Below are 23149 nucleotides of genomic sequence, written 5' to 3'. Positions count from 1 at the left end.
GAACCCCCTTGCTGTGTGGGAGGTGAGGTGGGACCATCACCAAAGCTCCTGTCAAGGTGAAGAGCCCAGTCTGACCTAGGGGTCCAGCCTCAGCCACAGCCCAGAGCTGCCTGGGTGATCAGTCAGGGGTGGGGAATGGGGGACAGATTCCCTGCCTCTCATCACTGTCTCTGTCCCTTCCTCAGAGCCCCAGCTCCAGATTGGTGGCTTTATTTCATGTGCCTCTGTATTTAATAAGCAGGACCTTGATGAGGTTTGGTGACCTCAGGGCCCAGATGGACTGTCTGCTGGCATAAGCTGTGCTTGAGTCATTTCCCAGGGATGCGCGCTGGGCAGGTTTCCGGGAGCTGAATTTACCCTCTGATTCTCTGCTTTCCTCTTCTCTTTCCCACCCCCAAGCTCCATTTTAGCGTTTCCAACTTCCTTGGCTTCAGGAGGCCGTGGACCAAGATAGAAAGCAAAATAGTCATTCATTCACCAGGCCTCTCCACTCCCCCGCCTCAGCAGAGGCTCAGTGTTGGGGGAGACCCCAGAAGCTCATGACACTGATCCAGGCCCTGGAGCTCCTGCCTGGCTGGGGACTCCTGTGGGTATGTGCACACTGAGTACGCAGGATCAGTGGCCTAAGGGCCCTGAGAGATGTAGGCAGAATGTGGTAGGGATGCAGAGAAGGGACAGGTGGAGGCAATCAGGGTAGGCTCCATGGGGGAGGCGGCCTCTGAATTGGCCTTTGAAGGATTGGTTGAAGCATTAAAGAAAAATAAAAACCTTAAGAAGGACATAAAATAGAAGTAAATATTCTCTGACACCCCTTATCCCCAATCAACTCCTTACTCTTTGCTCCCCCCAACCCTTGATACTTTCATTTGTGTCCTTCTAGCAATAATCTATGAATATATGAACCACCTCTCCATCTTTCCATCCATCCATCATTTCAAAAAAAATACAAACATGATGATGTAACGTTACCTTCCCCTTTTAACAGCCCAGCTTGGCGACCTTCCCATAGCAATGCACATGGGGGCGGGTGGCTCTGACTCATAGCGTAAGAACACTGATGGTCCTTGCAGGTGGCTGAAAGGGCAGGGGCAAGATGAGAAACCCCACAGTATGTAGGAAGAGCTTTGGCAGGGGAATGAGGGAAGCAGTATTGCTGAGCAGTTAGGAGCCCAGGCTCCTAATCCTTCTTTGGATTTGGAAGATCTGGGGTCGAATCCCAGTTCCAGCATTTACTAGCTGTGTGACCCTGGGCCACTTTCTTCACCTCTCTGAGCTTCAATTTCCCCATCTTCCCAATGGAGCTAATACTACTTCCCTTTGAGACTGTTTGCGACTTTCACTTACCACTCACAGGGGCACCCAATAAACAAGAACAGCTGCCTGTTTTTGCTGTCGTTGAGGTCGTGTGTCAGATGGGGCCCTGACAGGTAGGGCCAGGTGCATGTTGGCTGATTCTGGAGCGATATTTGGAGAGAGGATCTGATTGATCTGAAGCTTAAAATAGCCTGGAAGTGCAAGAACAACAATAAATAAATGGGTTCCGGATGCTTTTAAATCTTGGCATTTCCTGATCTCAGCTCAGCTGGTCCAGACAGCTTCATCAGTGTTTACTGCCGAGGCCAGCAGCGCACGCCTCCCCTGGCCATAGCCCAAAGCTGCTTTCAAGAAAATCAGATCTAGAAACGTTTGGATCTCTGGCACCAGTCCTGCAAGTCAGGGATGGAGGTTGAGGATCAGGGAGCACTGGGGTTTGTCCTGTGTGTAATATAGAGAGTTAGGGCCTAGGGGATGAGGTGAGAGGGAAGGTGGGACTTGGATAGGGGGGTGAGATGGTTGCCAGAGAATGAGGTTATTCACCTACTCTCCTTGTTTATTAAGCACTTACTATGTGCCAGGTGCCAGGGATACATTGGTGAGCACTAATACATGCCCATGCAAATAAATTACCAACTGTGATAAGCTCTGAAGGAAGACTCAGGACCTACAGAAGGTACAGCCAGGCTCCTGTGTGGTCTGCATGGCTCAAGGAAAGCTCGAGGAGGTAAAGAGTGAAGGGTACGTTACGAGATAACTGGACAAAGGATCTATGTGTGGGATGATGTTCCAGGCAGAGGGAACAGCGCATGCAAAGGTCCTATGGGGGAAGAGATCCAGGGGTGGAGAGAAGGCCAGTGGGGCTTAAAGTTGGGGAGACGGTGGGTAAATGCTAAGAAATGATTCTGGATAGGTAGACAGAAGCCAGATCACGCAGAACATTACAGGCCTCCTGAAGGGTTTTGCTCTTTATCTGGGAGGAATTGGGGGCAAGCAGGATTTTAAACAGGGTCCAGTAGTGTCAGATCTGCATCTTGAGAACTTGGCTACGGCTGTGCTGTGTCCAGCAGCCTGGAGGGGGCTGGGGTGAAAGCAGGAAGCCGTGGCTGCCGATAAGTTGTGAGTTGATGGTGTTGTGGACTGGGTCAGTCTGAGCTTGAAGGGATTAATGCAGTGATTGAGTGTAGAGGAAGTTCGAGAAGCCCAGAGGGCTGCTTCTATTCCAGCAGTTGCTTCAGGTCTACTGTGTAATAATCTCAGGAATGGCCGTTATCTTTTGAGCACTTACTTTGCACCAGACACAATGCAAGCTCTTCTCATTAAATCCTCGTTAAGAACCCTAAGGCTATTATTACTATCTCCCATTTTACTGAGGCCCAGAGAGGTTAAATCACACAGCTCAGCCCCCCATTGTCCAGCTCCTCTGGGTTGACAGTCCCTTGGATTGGTGTCCTCCAGCCAAGTTTGACCCTTCTCAGGGCTCAGCCTGAGCCCCCAGCTTCTGTCTGGTTGCTCCAGTGACCCTTGGCGCTGTGTCCACCCTGGCCACAAGAACTGTTTCAGAGCTGGGCTGGAAAGGCAGTGTGTGACCTGTGGGGACACAGCCCAGTGGCCCTTGCTCCTCCATCCTCAGCCCTTTGGCTTCTGACATGAGCTGAAACTGCTGTGTCTCTGGGTTTCACATGTTCATCTGCCTCTTGGGGATTCAGATGGTCTCTGCTGCTTGTCTCTATTTTGCTTCTTTATTTCCTTTGCTCTCCTTCTTTCCCTTTGCTCCCACCCCGTCCCCATCTGTTGCTGCCCCATGGGGGTCTTTTCCTTGCCTCCCAGATGTACAGGCAGGACTTGGAATGGAAGCAGAGGCCTTCCTCCTTCTGGCCTTTCAGGAAGGAAAGAAACTAGCAATCTGGGCAGCTGTTACCTGCCGGGCACTGGGCTGGACTGTTGGCATGTGTGATCTTACGTAATGCTCACAGCAGTCCCGTGAAGTGTACACATTATTATCTTTACTCTACAGATGCAGATGCTGGGGCTTGAAGCATCTAGGTGCTGAACCAAAGCTCACATGTTACAATTGGTCTTCTGATTTAAAATTTTTTGTTCCCCAAACCTTAATGTGCCTACGAATCACCTAGGGATCTGATTAAAGGGCAGATTCTGATTCAGGAGGATTCAGCCTGAGATTCTGCAGAATGGAACAAGCTCCAGGCCCGGCTGATGCGGCTGGTCTGTGGACCGCTCTCTGAGTGGCAGAGTGAGGGGCTAGCAGATCTCCCACATGTCCTCCCATGACACCACTGCAGACACACACCATGCGACGTGTCCCTCGGTGATCATCATCTCCGTCTCCACCATCTTTCCCCCTTGTTAGGGACTGCTGATGGATGGGGCACCATGCCCAGGATGTCACAGGCTGACCCTGCATGTCCTGAAGCCCCAGCTGACTGACCATGGTCTCCAAGCCTGCCCAGTTTGGGAATATAGGGAAACTGAGGCTCAGAGAAGTAGAGGGACTCGTCCAAGTTCCCCACTGCCAATCGTGCAGAGAGTTCAAGGTTGTGCCTCCTAATCAGTGATATTTTTGCTTCAACTGAGTCAGAGGTCTGGGAGATTTAGTCCTGTTCCTCTCTTTAACTTGCTTAGTGACTTTAGGCAAGTTACTTCCCCTCTATGAACCTCAGCTCCCCCATCAGAAACATGGCTTAACCTCTGCCCAGTTGTGAGGATCAAATGGGAGAAGGTCTAGTTTACAGGCATAAAAGATTTTTATGAGCCCCAGGATTCCTAATCCTGGCAGGGTGGAAGGAACCTAGTAGGTCAGAGATGTCGGTTCAGGTGGCACTTACGTGCAGGGGTGATGGGACCTTCACTCCCTGAAAGATCTCACTGTTCTCTCTTGGAGAGCTCCCCACTTCCTGCCTGTTTCTCTGCAAGCGGGGGTGATACCCAAGCATCGTCAGATGGTGTCCATTTCCTAGCTCAGATGCCCGTGGTTCCACTGTTAGGGCCCTGGCTTTGGTTGGGGAGCCAGTGGCAATATCACTCTGTGGGCCACCTCCCTGTTACTTAAGAAGAAGGGATTGGAAAGGTATGATTTGTTTGACACAAATTCGCTTTACATGTCCAGTGAACATACTTCTACATGAGGCAGGTTCACTGTGGCTGGAGGGAGCCAGTGCCTCAGGCATGGGGGGCGTGAGTGAGTGGGCCCTCACTGACCACATGACCAGCGAGGGCCTGCTGGGGCCAGAGAGAATCTGTTTCCCACCAGCTTCATCTGGGAGCCCATGGGTCTGGGTTTCTCATCATCTGACCACTGTGAAATTTATTTCCTTAAGGGAATAAATGGATGCAGAAGGACACACCCCCGCCCCCCCCAGGAAAGGCGGGTGCGTGAGAGGGAGACCTTGCAAGCCTCACAGCAGTGTGAGGCAGAGATGCCTAAACTGACCTGGGAAACCGGAGCTCTACTCCCCCGGCCCACCTCCACGCATCCCACAAAGATTTAGTGAGCACCCACTCTGTGCCAGACACTGTTCCAGGCACTGGGATTCAACAGAGGACAAGTCTGGACCACTGCTGTCTTGCAGCTGGTATTCTGGAGGGGAGACAGACAGTCCCTGGGTTCATGCTGTGGATAACACATGGGGACATAACCCATAGTGTTCAGGGGGTTGAGTGTTGGGGAAGGCCTCTCTCACTGAGACCCAGTGCTGGATAAGTGGCCTAGGACCAGGCAGGAAGTGTCCCAGGTGGAGACCCCAAGCCGGGAGAGTTTTGTTCCAGGAGAAGAAGGCTGCTGTGTCTGCAGCGTCGGGAGGACGGGAGGGCCCAGGAAATGGTGGGAGAGGCGGCAGGCCCAGGCCGCGCCAGGCCCCGCCAGGCCTCACAGGCCCGGTGAGGACTTTGGGGTTTTGTCAAGGGCAGTGACAAGTCAAGGCTGTAAGCAGGTGAGTGAGCGACGGCCCCTAGTCTCAGCTACGCCTCCAGCATCCTGGGGATGGTGGGCGAGACCCAGCTTCGGCTCTCTCTTCTGTGGTCTACACAGCAACTTGTTACCTGGGCTTCCTGAGCCCATAAAGACTCTCAAACATTCATATTCTGCTTAGCAACATCACGTTACCTCACTGCGTCTCAGCTTCTTCATCTGTAAAATGGGGAAATACCCGCATTGCTGGGCTCTGAGTGGTGGATACCACTTACTTGGGAAGTGGCTTCTTCCTCTGAGGATTCAAATGAAGTCCGTAGAGCCCTTAAATTGCTGATGAAATAGCGTGTATGAACAATAGGTAAGAGTGTGTGGGTATGGGAGAATATAGAATTCTGTGCAAAATAGAATGTCATCGTATTTCTAACATGTAAGAAAGAAACAGAAATTTGGTTTTTGCCAGGCTTATAACGTTGAATTCACTCAGGTTAAATACGAGTAGGATGGGTTGCCACTGTATGGTGTTTAGTTAATAAAAATGGAAAACCTAATTAATGAACTCCCTCATAACCCCTCCCACTTCAAAGCCCAGGGTGCTGGTGGGCTGCGGGGGTGGAGAGCGTGCAGGGGGTTCCCCAGGGAGCCCAGCATGGGAACCACAGGACCAGATGGGCCGTGAGGCCCCTCCCAGCTCCCACGCTGTGCAGCGGCCCCAGCGGGGGCAGTTGTGGGTTGAGCGTTGCTGAGTCATCTCTCCCTCGGCGGGTTGTGTGTACTGGCTGACAAGCCGAGGCTGGTGTGCTGGTGGCTGAGCCCTGGCCTGGGCTCTTGGGAAGCTGACTTTAGCCCCTGCCCACTGGGCTGGGGGATTCTCAGCTACCCTCTGCTCCTCCACCCACCCCGTGGTCCCCTCTCTGCTCGAACCCCCGGGAGCCGGCCACCTTGGGGCTGCCCTTCCTGAGTGGGCGTGATGCTCCACGGGCTCCCCGGCACGGCTGCCGTCAGCCCGGGGGAGCGTGGGGCTGGAGATGTGAGCCGGTACCTTGCTGGCCCGATGGGCGTGACATTTCCTCACATGGGGCTGCCTGACCTTCACTCTCATGCCAGGACCCTCTTTCTGCCTCTTTCTGCGTTATTTATAACAGTGTTTAACAGGCAAAAGGGCTTCTCAGCTGAGCCCTGGCCCAGCTCCTGCCTCCCCGCCACCCCGCCCCCGTGTCTCCTGCCAGCCACAGCAAGAGACACATAAATAGAACCAAAGAACGTGGAGACTGTAGGACCCTGGAGAACACCTCCAGAAGGAGTGTGCCGGGCACTTTATTTTAGGACTCCGGGACTTTTAAAATTTATTTTTATTTTTTGTGGTAAAATATACATAACATAAAATTGGCCATTTTAAAGTGTACAATTTAGTGGCATTAAGTACATTCATGATTTTGTACAAACGTCACCACTATCCATTCCCAGGCATTTCTTCATGCGTCTCACACCTGAGGTTGGCTGACACGTGCCAGTCCCTCTTGCCCTGCCCCTTGGGCATATTCTGATTTTGAGGGAACCCCGCAAAATGTGACGGGGAAAGGAAAGCGCCTGTTAGGTTATGATCCCGCAGCATGATTAGGGAGTTGGGGTCCCCCCATTCAGCTGCGTGAAATGGGTGCTTTCCCAAGGCTAGCTGTAGCCTTCTGCCTTCCTTCCTGCTCAGTAAAGGCATTGGAATGGGAGGGGAGATCCTACTTGCTGACAGAACCGTGAATCAGCTCTAATCTTTTTTCTTAAAGTAAAACCTATTCATTTAGCAAACTTCACTCCTTTCATTATAAATCCAGGCAAGTGTGTGGCAACTCATCTCAAAGCTGAATGCTGCTTACCATTGTGATGGACCATTTACTACCTTGGATAAAAATGTAATAACAGTTCCTCACATACAGCCAGCACTTTAGAGTTTTCCTACTTTCCCATCCCAAATGCCTCACCGGACAAGACTGGGACAGTTCCACAGCTACCCTAGGGTCGTGTGCTCCATTGTAGAGATGTGGAAACTGAGGCCCCAGGGAGAAGGGGTGTAGGACAGGATCTGATCTCATTTCAGTCACCTGAACATACAGTAACTCTTTCACCCTCATTCCACCCAGGTGGGGATTAGGGTGAGGCAAAGGAGACATTTGGTTCAGACACAAAATTTAAGGAGATGCCAACAAGCTCAGTCATCAAGATAAATCATATTTTAATGCAACATTTCTATATGTTGTAATATGTTAATAGTCAATGCCAAAGTATCCATTTTGAACACACCACATCTTTAAATAAAGGAGGGAAGAGTGCCGTGCAGAGCCAAGTAGTCACCTGAAGCAAAAGGAAAAATCAGTATCACTGACCTTGTCTTTATTTAGAATTTTGATATGTTGCTCATCATGGATTTTTAGGGGGCCTTAATTTTGATTGTTTTCACAATATTGCATTAAATATGCTCTGTCTTGATGGCTGAATTTTTTGGTGCCCAAGGCTGGTACCCTCACCTCAGCCTAATCCCAGCCCGATTCTAGCTTCCAGTGTCTGTGCACTCCTGTGACAGAGGACCCCCCTCCCAGGGTCGCCAGGCCTCAAGTCGTCATATGCCAGGGCCTTTCAACCACTGTAGAGGGTGGCATTTGATCCCTGCAGTCTATTTTTGTGCCTGCCCTTCAGCGACTAATAAAATGTTGCTTTGGGTAGAGCCGATGTGTTGAAATGGTGAGTGTCAATGTCAGGTGGTTTGTGTGATCGTATATCTTCATTCTTGACCTCTCAGAGGGGCCTGGAACCAGGAAAGAAAAGGTGCTCTCGACGCTTTTGCCCCCACAGAGTTGGACAAAACTCAAAATCGTTGTCGAATAACTGAGGCTGCCAGGGAATTTGGCCTTGTCTTGGGACTGTACGGAGAAAATGTCCATGTTGCAGTCTCTTGCTCTTGTGTACCACCCTTTCCAGTTTACAGGGCACTTCCACATGGATCTCATTTTGTTTATTGAGCAGCTACTATATGTTGGGCATTGTGCTAGGCGCTGGGAAACAGCGGGGAACAAAGACAGACACCGCCTCTGCCCGCATGGAACTCACAGCTGGGAGAGGTGACAATACACAAGTAGATAAATGAAAAAGGGGGAAGAGCTCTGAAGAGGGAGGGACGCTGGTGGTGGTTGCACAACAGTGTGAATATACTTGCTGCCACTGAATTGCCTAATTAAAAATGGTTAAAATGGAAAATTTTATATTATGTGTATTTCACCACAATTAAAAAAAATACCGGCAAAGGGGGGAGGGGATATCAGAAAGTGAAACGTGTTAATTGAGGGACTTAGAGCAGGTGATGGGAGCGAGATGGGCAGCCACTTTAGGATACAGTGGTCAGCAAGGCTCACCTCAGAGGGACATTTAATCTGGGATGGGGCTGATAAGAAAGGACCAGCCATGCGCAGAAGAAAGATAGAGGAGGCATCCCAGGCCGAGGGAGCTGCCAGCACAGAGGCCCCAGGGTGGAAACTCAAGCCACACAGCAGTTCCATGAGGGAGGCTGGTCCCTGGAGATGGAAAGGGACTGTTAACCAGGCTTAACAGCAGGTGGATACCTGCACACGCTTCGCAGTTCACAAAGCGCTTTTCCTGCCGCTCTCCTGTGAATTGAAGAGGCCCTTGAATTCAAGTGCATAAAATTGACAGCAATTGTAGGCGAACACAGTATGCGGACGACACTGCCCCTGAAACACCTTCACTCACTCTCGCTCACTCGTGTCACAGAATATACTTCACCCTTTTACTGTTTTAAAATAAACGAAAGCACCACCTTCCTGGGCCAGGGGCAGCCTGTGTTGGCTGACAGGTGCCAGGATCTGTGCAGCCACAGTGGGGTGCAGGGGTGTGGGACGCCAATGGTGCCCTCTTAGACCTCAGTGCCCACCACCTGCCAAGACAGCCAGGAGCTGCTCCACCCCAGGTAACCTGGCCCAGGCACAGCTCTGAGAGACCTTAGGGATCTCTGTTGGATAAGGGGCTGCTTGCAGGCAACAGGGAGGAGGAAAGGAGATGCCCAAGATAACACCTGTCCCAGGAGACTGTCTGCCTCAGTGTCCTTATCTGCAAAATAAGAGAGTCATCTCTAGAAGTATTTCCACGGGCTCTTCCATTGCCAAAAGCCCCAGTTCTGTCTTCTGGGAGTCCACTGTAAGGATTTACTTCCTATACAATGCAAGCTGCAATCCATGTCCAATAGCCACCTTATCTGATGACGAGCAGGAACTACAGCTGGGGGTTGGTGGGGTGGGTGGAGGGCTGGAGAGGGGAATTCCTCGGAAAAAGTCAGCGAGAGTACGAAATCATAAAACGTAATACCTAACGTTGTTGTTTAATGAAGCCATATGGCATGCACATTCATTATTGCCAGTCTTTTGCTCTAGGACTGCTTGTGCTGCCGACGCTGAAATCCCAAGCGCTCTCTCCTGCCTGGTCCACACCCACGCTGCCAGGGCTCCTATTTCCAGATTGGGAATTCACTCAGTTGGATTAAGAATTTAGACTCAAGCAGTCTAAGTGCAGAATCCTTCAGATTCTTGCCAGTGCCTCCCTAATCTTTCACTGTTAGCTCACCCACACATAATTTGACAGCAGGGTTTTTGTATGTTTTTTTTTAAAAAAAAACAGCTCAACTTTATTGAGTCCTTCCACAGCCTTCAACTTAGCTGCCATCGCATTCTCTTCTTTTATACTCATCTTTTCTGTTGATGAACCATTTCTTTAGAGTTGGTAATTATTGGAATTCCCTGGTGGTCCAGTGGTTAGGACTCTGCAGGGGGCACGGGTTCAATCTCTGGTTGGGAAGCTAGGATGCTGCAGGTGGCGTGAGCCCCCCCCCCAAAAACAAAACAAAACAAAACAAAACTTTGTAATTATAGTAACAGATGGGTTTGGGAAGAAACACAAATGACATTGAACGAGCAATGCTGCTGGAGACAGATGTGTGCATGACCTGGAGGTTGTCTCTGAGACTCTGGGGCGCCTTGGGCCTTAGTAATGTGTGTTGTTACAGGAGGGGATGAAGAGTGTTGGTTAACCCGGGCGTTTGCTTAGGGGAGTGTCTGTTGTACCAAAGGCCTGAGAGGGCCTGGTAAGGATTAGGTTTGGTGGCAAGTAACAGAAAACTGCCCAAAATGATGAAGACTTGGACAGGCTCCACGTTGAGTCCTCCCTCACGTCCTGAGGTGGATATCCCAGGGCCGATTGGCACTTAGAAATATCAGGAACCCCACTTCCTCCATCCTGTTGCCTCGCCTACCAAGAAGAGCTGCCTTCCCAAGGTCACTGGTAACTGGTCATCCTCCCGGCCTGGCCTTGTAGTCCAGTTCTGAGCACTGGACCCATTTTGCTCTCTGGGCTGGAGGACCCACTCTTGCCAGGCCTGGTGACCTTCTGTCAAATCACCTTACGCTAAGCCCTGAGCGGGTAGCTGCGTAGCTGGGGCTTGAGGCCCCGCTGAAAAGCGCTGAGCATCACGGAGTTTGTGCTCGGCAGGCCTGGGGCCAGATGCTCCTGCGTGGAAAGGGCTTCCATGATGTTCTGAGACACTTAGCCTTGAGTGTTTTGGTGGGAGATCCTTTCAATGGTCTGATTTATCTTTAAGCTCAGGGTGTTTTGTTCTTTTAGGCTGAGCTCAGAGCCCCTGTATTTTGTACTTATTCTTCCTGGAGCTTAATTTTGTGTCTGTGACTCCTGAGTCTTACGAGGATGCTGTAGTATTTCTTTGAGGTCTAAAAATCAATTACTCTTCCTACTGTTCTCCTGGAAGCATCTTCAGGAGTTTTGTACTAATTTGGAAGACAGTGGGAAGCTTAGGTTTTTTTTTTTTTTTGGATGTAAGAGAGATGAATCAGTCATAACTTTTTCATTGATAGGTGACAAACTCCAGCAGGCACATAATCTGGAAAGGGACCTTATTCACTCACATAATTGTGGAGTACAGGGAATATACTGGCTTCAGGCACAGCTGTATCCAAGTGTTTGAATTATTTTTATTGGGAATACATCTCTCTTTGCTTCTTTTTTTTTTTTTTTTTTGTGGTACGCGGGCCTCTCACTGTTGTGGCCCCTCCCGTTGTGGAACACAGGCTCCGGACGCGCAGGCTCAGTGGCCATGGTTCACGGACGTGGGATCTTCCCGGACCGGGGCACGAACCCGTGTCCCCTGCATCGGCAGGCGGATTCTCAACCACTGCGCCACCAGGGGAGCCCTCTCTTTGCTTCTTGACTCTGCATTCCCTGTGCTGGGCAGGCTTTTCCCAGGTGGGAGCAAAGATGGCTCGCAGCGTCTCCAGAATTAAATTCAGCCAGCTCAGCACCCTTGTCCACGCGCTCCAGCACATTCCTGGTGTTCACTCTGACCCACCCCTGTGAACCAGTTGCTGTGGTCACTGGATGAGACCCTTTAATTGGCCAGACTGTGCTTACCTGGACCGCCTGGATTCGGGGGAGGGATGACTTCCCCAGTGGGCTGCCACCATTAGGAAGGGGAATGGGTGGGAGGCCAGCCAAATAACAGACGTAGGAGGAGAAAAAGGAAAACATCTGTATAATGAAATGGCTTTGTGGGGACATCATGAATACTTACTTCACTTCCTTCCTAGAAGGCAAGTAGAGGTACAGGGTCATAGGTCTAGAGCAGGCTGGGTCTGATGAATCAGCAGTGGCTGGTAAGGCTCTGGGTTGCAAAGGCTCGGGGCTCAGTGGGAGGTAGAGCCGTGTTTGGTTACTGGTATCCGCCAAGTTAGGGAGGCGGGAAAGGTGAGCCCAGTGCCAGGTACCTACCACCCTATCAGATCTCATGCCCAGGCCAGTCTGGGCATTCCTAACAGTAATTTAAAGGGAAAACTTGCCCCAGACCATCAAATACAACTTCTTGTCAGTGAAGGATGCTTTGTAGGGCAGTACTTAGGGCATCCAAGATGTCAGTGAAGAAGTGTGTGAGGCCTGGGTGGGAGCCCTGCTCCCCCCCTCCAGGGCAGGCCCGGAGAGAGCCAGCGTGGTCTGGCTGTTAGGGCAAGATCGCCCGCCAAGAGAAGCCGCGAGCGATGGTAACACTGGAATAGGGGCTGGTGGAGGTTGAAGGAACATAGGATTGAGGGCATCCGCGGGTTTAGGACTGAGCAGATGGGTCATGAAGCACTGACCCTCTGAGATGTCCTGCTTTCCCATCAGTCAAGTGGGGACGTTGACCACTGCCTACTTCCCGTATCTTGGGAAGGCACCAGTGAGACCATAGCTGTGAACATCACTTGAATGTCTACTATAAATGCTGTATCTGTGACCACCATTCACGGGGTGTCTGACACGTGCCAGGCTCCTGACCTGTGATGTTTTATCTTTCTAAGAACACCGTGAGATAGGATTCTTTTTTATTATCCCCATTTTGTCAATAGAAACTAAGCCGGCAAAAGTTAGGTTCCTGACCACAAATGATTAATGTTAGTAGCCAAGCCAGGCCTAGCCCTTTATCCTTCTTCTCTAGGCCTCCTTCCATTTCAATACAGACCTTCTCTCTGCGTCTTTGTCTCTCCCTCTGTAAATTCATTTATTTATTCTACCTAAATACTTACCCCAAGCCTATGTGGATCACAGAAACTGGATTAAGTACAGTACGGAATTGTACTTGCAGATGCTTGCGCAAGAGGGGTCCGTAGGATCTTTGTGTTTGATGGTCTGTTTTCCAGAGGGGGCAGTGAGAACCCGAGAGAGGAGGTGACCCACTGAAGGATGCATAGTGAGTGGGGGCAGGCCCAGAACCCAAGTCCTGTTAGTGCAGCCCCCCCTCCCCCTCTCCTGCTCCTTCCACTCAGTAACTCTGAGAATGTGCTCTGGGCCAGGCACTAAGCTAGGTGATTTGCTGATTGTAGTCGGTGAAGTGGAGCCACCAATTTTTCCTGAAGATGCACTCTTTCTTAAACAGGGAATCGATCTGTGACAAGATAGCCAGGCTTCCGGTGAAGCAACTTAGAATCTGGATGAAGCCCCATTAATCCACTGCCGGGGCGTTTTATCTCCCTGGCTTGGGGCAGCTACAGCCCGTTCAGATCAGCAGTGTAGTGTCCCTGGAGGAATGGATACAGAAGGTTCTGCAACCAGAGGGGGGTGTCCCGAGCGTGTCAGGGGTGTGAGCAGACTGGTGGTGGGGACCACAGGGGCCTGTGCATGCGGGACTGGTGCGCAATGCAGCACATTGTGGCCCCAGGCCTGTCCCTGCTCAGCTACAGACTAGCCCTGTGACTTAGGTCTTTCTCAGACTTTTCCCAAAGCTCCATCTCCCCATCCATAAATGGGAATAAATGGTCTTAGACGTTCCTTCTCACGTTCAGAAGCAGGATGTCGGGCAATGGCACAGGCTTTGTTAGGGAGCCAGGAGACCTGGGCTTTGAATCTCAGCTTTACCTTTCTGGGACCCTGGGTGCTATGGGTAGAATTGTGTCCTCCATACAAAGGTATCTTGGCATCGTAAACCCCAGTACCTCAGAATGCGACCTTATTTGGAGATAGGGTCTTTACAGAGGCAATCAAGTTAAAATGAGGTCATTAGGGTGGGCCTAATCTAAGGGGAAATTTGGACAGAGACGGGCACATGTAGAGGGAAGGCAACGGGAAGAGACACAGGGACAAGATGCCATCCACTAGCCAACCAGAGAGGCCTCAGAAGGAGCCAACCCTGCCAGCATCTTGATCTCAGACTTCTAGCCTCCACAACTGGGAGGAAAAATATTTCTGTTGTTTAAGCCACACTGTCTGTGGTGTTTTTTTACGACAGCCCTGGCAAACTAATACGAGTGACTGGATCTCTGAGTTTCCTGATTAGTAACATGGGGACAGTGACCCCCGCCCTGTAGCGTCGTTATAAGAATCTGCTGAGAGGATGTATATAAGACACTTAGTGTGGCCCTTGGCATATAGAAAGTGCTCAGTAATAGCAGTGGCTTAGCCTGTGCTGTGACCCCCCTACCTCCCATTCCATGGGTGGGTCCTGCTGGGGCTGCCCAGTACAGAACAGGAAGGCCTCAAGTCAGACCTTTCAAAAGAGAGCTGGGTCACCCGAGGCACCGCTTCAAAAGCCTCTCTAAATATGGAGAGGGCCAGAGAAATCACTATTAATGCAATGCTTAATGGTTTTTAGCTGGAGAGTGGCCTCAGCCGTAATTGACAAGGCCTTGAAGCTGAGGTTTCTTTTTTTGTTTTTTTGTTTTTTTTTTGCGGTACGCGGGCCTCTCACTGCTGTGGCCTCTCCCGTTGCGGAGCGCAGGCTCTGGACGCGCAGACTCAGCAGCCATGGCTCACGGGTCTAGCCGCTCATGTGGGATCTTCCCGGACTGGGGCACGAACCCGTGTCACCTGCATCGGCAGGCGGACTCTCAACCACCGCGCCACCAGGGAAGCCCGAGGTTTCTTTATTTTTATGCCCTGGGTACACTTTGAGTATGTCAAGCTGCTCTGGGTAATCATTAAGTGCAGTAGTCATGGCCACTTGATGGGCATTTTGTAAAGGAGGTGGCATGGCTTTCATGGGAAGGACACTCATTGGATAACCTTGAGCAAATCCATTATCCTCCTTGGGCCTCAGTTTCCATAGGTGCAAAGTGAAGTAGGTAGACCAACCTGTGTCTGTGAAGGGCTAGAAGTTGAGTCTAAATTCCTTGCACGCACGTGCACTGTGCACACATCTCCATAACTAGTTCTTGAAGGCGCATCGGTCTCCCGAATTGTCCACAGAGACTTGCATGGACAGCCTCTCAGGGCTGCTGGTTCCTGGCTGGTCTGGGATTCTGGAACTCTGATTTAAAAGCTGTTTCTAAAACTCAAAAAGCAAGTCCTGTAGAGGTGGCTGCTCTGAGTTACTAGCACGGGCTGGTTCTAGAACATATAGAGAGAGCTCCCCAGAGAGCTTATAGCTGGGGCTTTGCTGGCCAGGGAGGCCCTAGCTGCCTAGCATCCTTGTCTGTCGACTTTTGGCCTTCCCTCCTGCTCCACAGGCCCTCAGTGCTGTCCTCCCAGCCCCACCACCTGCTCCTCTCCTGGATGTTACACCAGCCTAACCCATCTGCCTGCTTCCCACCCCCATCACACTTGGCGCAAAACCCAAATCCCTTCAATCCCTACCTGATCCGGCCTCCACCCGCCTCTCTGAAGGCATCCTCTCCCTCCCCCTACTCCAGGGCTGAGCTGCAGCCTCACTGGCCTTTGGTCAGTACCCCATTCTCTAGGCTTGGTCCCCACCTGGATCTTTGACTTTGCTGGGTCCTCTCTGCCTGGAAGCTGCTTCTCCACATTTTCCACTGCCTGCCTCCTCCTTCAGGTCTCAAACCAGACGTCAGCTCCTCCAGGAAGCCTTTTGTCACCCCGTCTAAGTAGAGTCCCCTCCTTCTCTTGTCCTCCGTCAGTGCACCTGGTTTGTTTCTTTTGTGGCACTAGCACAATCTGTAATGAAATATTTATGTGTTTTCTTCCCCCACTGAGATGTCAACAAATGAAGGAAAGAACTGAGTCTTAAACATCACAGTGCCTGACTCACGGTAGCACTTAATAAATGCTTGTAGGCCCCCGCTATCATGCACGCCTCAAATTTAAATACTAACAACACCGAGTACTGTTGAGGGCGTGGAACAATAGAAACTCATACGGCTGGTGGGAGTGTGCAACGGCACCACCACTTTGGAGAGCAATTTTGTAGTTTGTTTTTTTTTTGTGGTACGCGAGTCTCTCACTGTTGTGGCCTCTCCCCTTGCGGAGCACAGGCTCCGGACGCGCAGGCTCAGCGGCCATGGCTCACGGGCCCAGCCGCTCCGCAGCATGTGGGATCTTCCCGGACCGAGGCACGAACCCGCGTCCCCTGCATTGGCAGGCGGACTCTCAACCACTGCGCCACCAGGGAAGCCCAATTTTGTAGTTTTTAATCAAGTCACACATACGCTTACCATATGACCCAGCAATTCCACTCCTAGAGATTCACCCAAGGGAAATAAAAACATAGGTCCACACAAAGACTTGTACACACGTATTATAGGCTTGTTCATCACAGCCAAAAACTAGAAACAAACCAATCATCCGTCTAGAACAGGCAAGACCACTGTACCCCCATAGTCCAACTGGGCAGGGGAAGATTCGCAGCCCCAGGAGGGGGCTGAGAATCCTCACTGGAGTGACGCAGGACTTAATATTCATGGATGTTGAACACAAGTGGATTGGAGAAAGACCGGGCAGATGGAGGGCAGGCGTGGTCAGGGATGTCCCTGGAGACATACTCTCTGGGCACCGTGCTGCCTGGCCTGAGAGCAGGGACTGACCGCTTGGGAGAACCCAGCCCCGGTGCTGCCTGTGTGTGCAGGATTCTTGCAAAATGCCAATTAAGACATTTGACCCAAATTCGGATAAAAGCCTTTTTCCTGTGTCAAGTTGAGCTAATAATATACATTTATTCATAATTTATGAGGCCTAGTAAGTGGGAACAATTAAGGAAAAGGTCTGGATAAAACCTATTTCTCTTAAGTGTCACACAAGCCTGTCTCTGTTCTCTAAAGAGGTTCCACCCTCCTCTGCCTGCCATGAAACTCTGTTGTTCTTATTATTTTTAAAAATTTGTTGTCATTACTGCTCGCTACCATTTATTGAGCAACTTACCAAGCCAGGCTACGGCACTGCCTCCTTTAATATTAACTGTATGAGACAGTTGTTCCATTTTACAGATGAGACAGTTGAGCTTCAGAGAGGTGAAGGGACTTGCCTAAGGCATCACAGCTGGTGAATGGGGATTATGGTTCAGGTCTGCCAGACCCCAGTGCCTGTGGTGTCCTGTTTCTGTGTTAGCCTCCCCACTCAGGCTGTTTCTGCACCTGCAAGGCAGCCCTTCTGTTGGTAACTGTTAAACTTGGGAGACCAGGGTGAGAAGGTGACTACCTTCTGAGTCCACAGGTCTGGGGTTAGGCCTGAGAATCTGCATTATTTCTTATAGGTTCCCAGGTGGTTCTGCCCCTGCCGGTCCTGGGACCACCCTCTGAGAAGCATCAGTTCGGTCGGTACTGTTACCAGGTCCTCCATGACTCCCTTCTACCCCACCCACCACTGGCAGGTGGGTTTATGGCCTTCTAGACCTTTTCCTGTGTACTGGCACAGTATTCTCATACGTATTATCGTGAGAAATGTGTAGCTTGAGTCTGTCCCATTCTCTTTACACATGTGGGGTAATATCTTACTTGCTGATATTCTGCAGTTTAGTATTTTATTTAACATGCCATGGAGAACATGCATAACGGCCTCATTCTTTTCAACAGCACTGTTTTATGATATAGGTGATAATAGCTTTACTTACCTATTGTCTACTGATGGGCGGTCTTCCACACTTTAGACATTACAAATATTCCTGGGAACATTGGTGAGTGTTCTTCCAAAACACAGCAATCATTCAATGATGTCATCTCTTGTTATTATTGCTTTTTGTTGTTTCATTATTCATATAGAGGGGTTGTTGCCTTCCGCAAATCCCCTTTCAGGTGGAAGCAGTTGTATAAAGGAATAGATCTCTATTTATAGGTTGTAATAAAGTTTTCAACAAAATATTTCTGGTAAGAGAATAGAGGTGCTATGCGGGCAGGGCTTTGAGGGGTGTATAGGAGTGCAGAGGAGGTGGGGACGGAGCAGCAGGAAGGGGGATTTGTACTGCCAGGGCCTGACTTAGCTCATGGTAGGTTCGACAGTTGCAAGAGGATGCTGCTTTACATTTCTTGGTCGCTTGGCAAAATCAGGCCTCGGACAAAGGCAGCCACAGGTTCAGACTGGCAGCATCCTGAGTAAAGGGTCCCTGCTGGGGTCTAACCAAACTCAGCTCTGACCCGCCTCCTTCCTTCCTGTCTCCTCAGGGCGGGGGATCTGGGGAGGAGCAACTCTGCGCTGACTTTCCGGAGCTAGACCTCTCCCAGCTGGACGCCAGCGACTTCGACTCGGCCACCTGCTTTGAGGAGCTGCAGTGGCGCCCGGAGAACTCCGAGACCGAACCCAGCCAGTACAGCCCCGACGATCCGGAGCTCTTCCAGGTATGCCCTCTGGAACCTCGCTACCTCTCTCTCCCCCTGAAAGCCCGGCTCTGCCCCGAGCCATCTTCTTCTACACTTGCTCATGCAAAGAAGTCTCATCCACCAGAGCTCTTGGGACCCTGTCTCTCGTCCCGGGTCTACACTGGATCTTGGGCAGCTCTTGCCCCCTTGCCAGGCTGTGTTATTGCCCCTGGGAAGTGAGGGCTCGGAAGAGCTGCTCTCTCTATGCCCCCAGTCAGAACCGAGGCCCTCTGTGAGCCAGAGCAGGTTCCAAGGCCTCCCTTCCCTGTATGGTCACAGTGAACTCTCACTCCCACCCTGTGAAGCAGGTGAGATGATTCCCCCATTTTACAGATGAGGAAACTGAGGCTTGAAGAAGTTTAGTCACGGGCCTAGGGTGATTTACCTTGTCGGTCGCTGAACTAGATTTAAACCCAGTTTGCCTGTCTCCTGAGCCAGAGCTTTATAACCATGCTGACGCCATAATGGGAATGAGACTGTCCCTGTTTGTGTATATTAACTCGCTTAATTTTCTTAACAACTCACACACAGGAGTATAGTTATCTCCATTTTTCAATCGGAGCCTAGAGGTTCTTTAAAAAGAGGCAGTGCCAAGAACCGCAGTGCATATCTATGCATCTGCCTCTGTTCTCAGCTTTGGAGGCACATTTCCTTTAAGAAGGCCTCGAACATGGGGTAATGTGATGTCTGGGATTTGCATCAGAATAAAGCAATCCCTACATGCATTTGCGTTTGTGGGTGTGGGTGCACGGCATGGAGGGTAATAAGTGAAATATGATTGGCCACGTTGAAGCTGGGTGATGGGTACATTTGGACTCATTATTCTTTCCTTGAAATATGCTCCCCTATAAAGATTGGGGGAAGAAGCCATAGCTCCCTGTGTCTGTCTGGCAGGATGATGACGATGATGATGTCTGGCAATATAATAATAATAGCGACAACCATAATAATAACAGACCATGTGCCAAGTCAGTGTGCCAAGAGCACCATCTCAAATAGTACTCCTGACAGATTGTAGCATTCCTTCTAGAAGTGTTTATGGAGCTCCCTGTATGTGTCAGACACTGTGTTCAACAGTGGACTCTGTGGTCTAGAGGGAAGACTGACCCTAGATCAGGTAATACATAAACCAACAGAGGTCACTTGTGACATGGGCACAGTAGGAATAAACCTGGGATGAGAAGAGCATCTAAAGGCTGGGTGGTCAGGAAAGGCCCTTCCGAGGACAGATGCTTCGGCTGAAGGAGGAGGAGGAGCCACATGACGAGTGATGATCACAGAGCTAGGAAGCAGGAAAGCTCGCTGTGTTGGGACCCGAAGGGCTGGAGCGGTAGCTAAGGGGAAGGTGCCAGGAAGTAGTTGGGGGGTGGAGGTGGGCTAGGAGGGGCCAGATCATGCAGGCTCTTCCGGGCCATGTTAAGGAGTTGGATTTTTCCCAAGATTATTCTAACCTGTCCGTAGAAAAACTATTAGTAACCCATTTTACAGGTGAGGAAAGTGACGCTCAGAGAGGTTAAGTAACTTGCCCAAGACCATACAGTTAGGAAGGGTCAGAGTGTAGCCTCTAACACAGGACCCCAAACCCCTCGCTGTTGTATAACCTCTTTGCCAACCCTATGACGATCAGCAGGGCTGGGCTCTAATTCTGGCTCTTTCCCAGGATGTCCATTCTTTCTCACAACAATGGGGTTAACTACGCTGTGCTACCTCCTCCCTCAGAGGGGGCCAACTTCCAGGAAATGCTTTCAGGTTATGGAGAGCTGATGAGTGAGAGGGGTTTACATGCTGCGGGGAGACCATCCCCACCTAGACGGTACAGGCCTCACCTACTCAGAGACTGGCCAGACCCACTAGTAAGCTCCTGCCAAGGTCCTACTATGTGCATGAAATGGTCTCAGACACAAGTCAGCCTTGGTATGGCCCTTGGGCTCTTAGCACAGCAAGGAAGGCAGGAGAATCTTCACAGATGGTTAATGAGGCAGAACTCTGCCCACCCAGCCCCTCTCCCCTTCATGGCCCGCACTCCACCTCTGCTGCACCCATACACACCGGGTGCGCCTCTGTGCGCCTCTGCGGTGATTATGTGATTAGTGCCTGATTCCTCCCTGCCCCCCTCCCCCATCATAAACCCCCTGAGCTTGGGGGCTGATACAGCGTTGTGCACTGTTATATCCCCAGGGCTCTGCATGGAGCCCGGCACTTTCTTGGGGCTTAAAAAATATTTATCATATGAATAAATCCTTTGACACCCAGCTGTCATGTTAGCCCCTCCTAAGGCAGGTGGTCAGTGACTTCCTCTCTGGGCTCCCATCCTGTGTACGTGCATGCCTGTGACCTTCAGGCTTCGAGCTCCTTGAGGACAAACAGAGTTTTGTTCTTCTGTGGGGCCCTTGTGCATTGAAAAGACTCAATCATATGTGTTGAATGAAGAAACTGATTGTAATAGTTTCCTTCCTGCCAAGGACCAGACACGACCCATTCCAGAGTCCTTGAGCTGGGATGCAGGGACAAGAGGTTCTAATACCCCTCTGCCACTAACTGGGACAGCGTCCTTATCTGACCAGTAGCAGTCATAGAGCCATGCTGCCTTGTGTCAGAGCCGTGTTCTCACAAGTCAGGTGGTACCATCACTATGGAAACAGACAGAGTGGAGAACAGCTACCCTTACAAGAGTTGACAACTGCTTGGGGGCAGGGACAGTGCCTTCCGTTTCTGTGTGCCCAGAGTCCTAGGGCCAGGGTCACAATAGGCTAAACTTAGTAAGTATTTTTGGAGGAAGCAGGTGTTTGGTTCTATCACCGTGTGCTACGTGGCCTTGGGCTAGTAGCTCCTCACTGTTGGGCCTAAGTTTCCCCAGGTGAGAAATGAGGAACGAGCATGGATCAGATCAGTGATTCTTACTCTGTTGTAGGGAGAGAGTCCCTGGGTCCCGTTAGACCCTGATGACATCTGTGGACCCACCCCCAGAAAAAAGGAAGGGAAGCTGATTTCCGGGGTTTCCTGCACCCCAGTTAAGCCCTGGAACGGCAGATGATCTCTGAGTGTTCTTCCGGCCCCGATAGCCTAAATTCTGTCCTGTGTCCTTCCTTCAAGCTCCTCTAGGCACCCAGAATGAAGCGTTCTCCCTCAGGTTTCTTGCAGGTTCCTTTTCCTTCAGCCTAAGAGAGCTCAGGAAGGTTGGGGGTGGAGCAAGTCTATTAATATCCCTTCCTCAGCTGATTAACTCTCCATTAATTTGCACTTTGTTTCTAAGCGGAGCCGGGAGAGCTGAGCTAACGGGCTGGAAGAGGAGAGGGGCGGCTCCCTGTGATGTATTATCCTAGGGTGCTGATGGCAAGATGCCGAGAGCACTAGTGGACTTTCTTCCCAGACAGGGTCAGGACCCCCAGCCCTGTCTGGCTGTTCCAGAGCTGGAGCAGCCCAGGGAGGGCTGAGGAGAGGGCGGGGAGACCTTCTGTCAGTCATTTTGTTTTTACTCAAGCTGTTGGGGCTCCTTGGGGTCTCTGCCATCTGGCATTCCTTTCAGTACCATGCCTGGCACCTAGTGAGTCCTTGACCATCCTCCCCAGCCCCTCCTGACTTGCTGTGTGACCTTGGCATGTCTCTTTCCTGGACCTTCATTCCCCCCAACCCCAAAAGAATGGCAAATAGGCTTCCTCATGAGTTCCAACTGAGACGTATCAGCAGTGTTGCCTGGAGGGTTGTGGTCAGAAAGGTGGAAGGGCAGGGTGGGGGGGAGGGATGGGGACAGTAGCACGCAGGCTGCATGTTTGACATCCCTGGTCACTACGTGATCCCTGAAGGTCCTTCCAGCTCTGATAGTTGTGGTAATTCGGAATATCTCTGGGCCATGCTTCTCTCCCTGTGAAAGAGGGAACCCTCATTCCATCCAGTGCTGATGACATCATTTCTGAATAACTTCCCTCTAGAATCTGTTTTTTGAGACACTAATCTCAGTGTCTCCCCAGTGGTCAGAGTTCATTGTTTGGTTCACTTATTCTTCCATTCAGCAAATCTGCCTGGAGCCTCCCATGCCCCAGGCACTGAGCTAGACCCAGGAACATTGCACAGAGCCCTTGTGTCACTGCCTCCAAACTGGCCTTCCAAGTAGCCTTTGGAGGGAAGCCAACCAGGGATCCTGTCTTCCCGTTGACCAGAAATCAGCAAGGCTTAGAAGAGGGAAATGACTTGCCCAGGATCACCCTGTCAGTGGCAGAGCTGCTGCCATGGTCAGCCCCAAGAGTGGTCCTTGAGCCCCAGCTCCCAAGATCTTAACTCCGCATCAGGCTGGGCAGATTGCTCTGGGAACACAGGGTTGGGATTCTGGCCTGAGGATGGGGGTGAGAGGCTGCCACTTGAGCCCGATTGCATTCCCGACCCAGAGTTCTTGGGCCTGGATCTGCCCTTGGACTCCCATCCCCGGGGCCCAGGTCAGGCTCAGCCAAAACCTCTTGACCTTTTCTTTTATTCTTAGCTCTGTTCCAAAATCACAAACACATTTTTTCTCTTCTCCCCATTTCCCCCCTTCGAATTACTCAGCTGCTGCTCCGGCTGCAAGGCCTGGAACAGATTTCATGCAGCCAAAAGGCCGTCACGACAGGCGTATTTCGAATGAACTTCCTGAAGAAAGGATAAACATCCTGACCTGGGATGGGAAAGAGTGCTGGGGAAGGCATCATGTGACAGAACTGCCTCCTGCCAGAACAGGCCCAGCAGCCGGGGGTTACTGAACGAGGTGCTCGGTGCCTCACCTGATAGCAGTGTGATCTCTGTGCCCCAGGGCCGGGGGGGTGGG

The 23149-nt window shown here is 51.0% G+C and overlaps 1 protein-coding gene across 1 annotated transcript in view; it reads left to right on the top strand.

Moving 5' to 3' along the window:
- PPARGC1B (PPARG coactivator 1 beta) overlaps nt 1-23149 on the top strand; it is a 105687-nt gene that overhangs the window by 60787 nt on the left and 21751 nt on the right. Inside the window, exon 2 of the mRNA XM_060008546.1 lies at nt 18160-18333. Within this exon, the coding sequence (XP_059864529.1) occupies nt 18160-18333 (174 nt within the window). The remainder of the gene's footprint in view (nt 1-18159; nt 18334-23149) is intronic.

The sequence above is a fragment of the Delphinus delphis genome, chromosome 3 (assembly GCF_949987515.2).
Source record: "Delphinus delphis chromosome 3, mDelDel1.2, whole genome shotgun sequence".
Lineage (NCBI taxonomy): Eukaryota > Metazoa > Chordata > Mammalia > Artiodactyla > Delphinidae > Delphinus > Delphinus delphis.
This window is presented reverse-complemented; position numbering and strand designations above follow the sequence as displayed.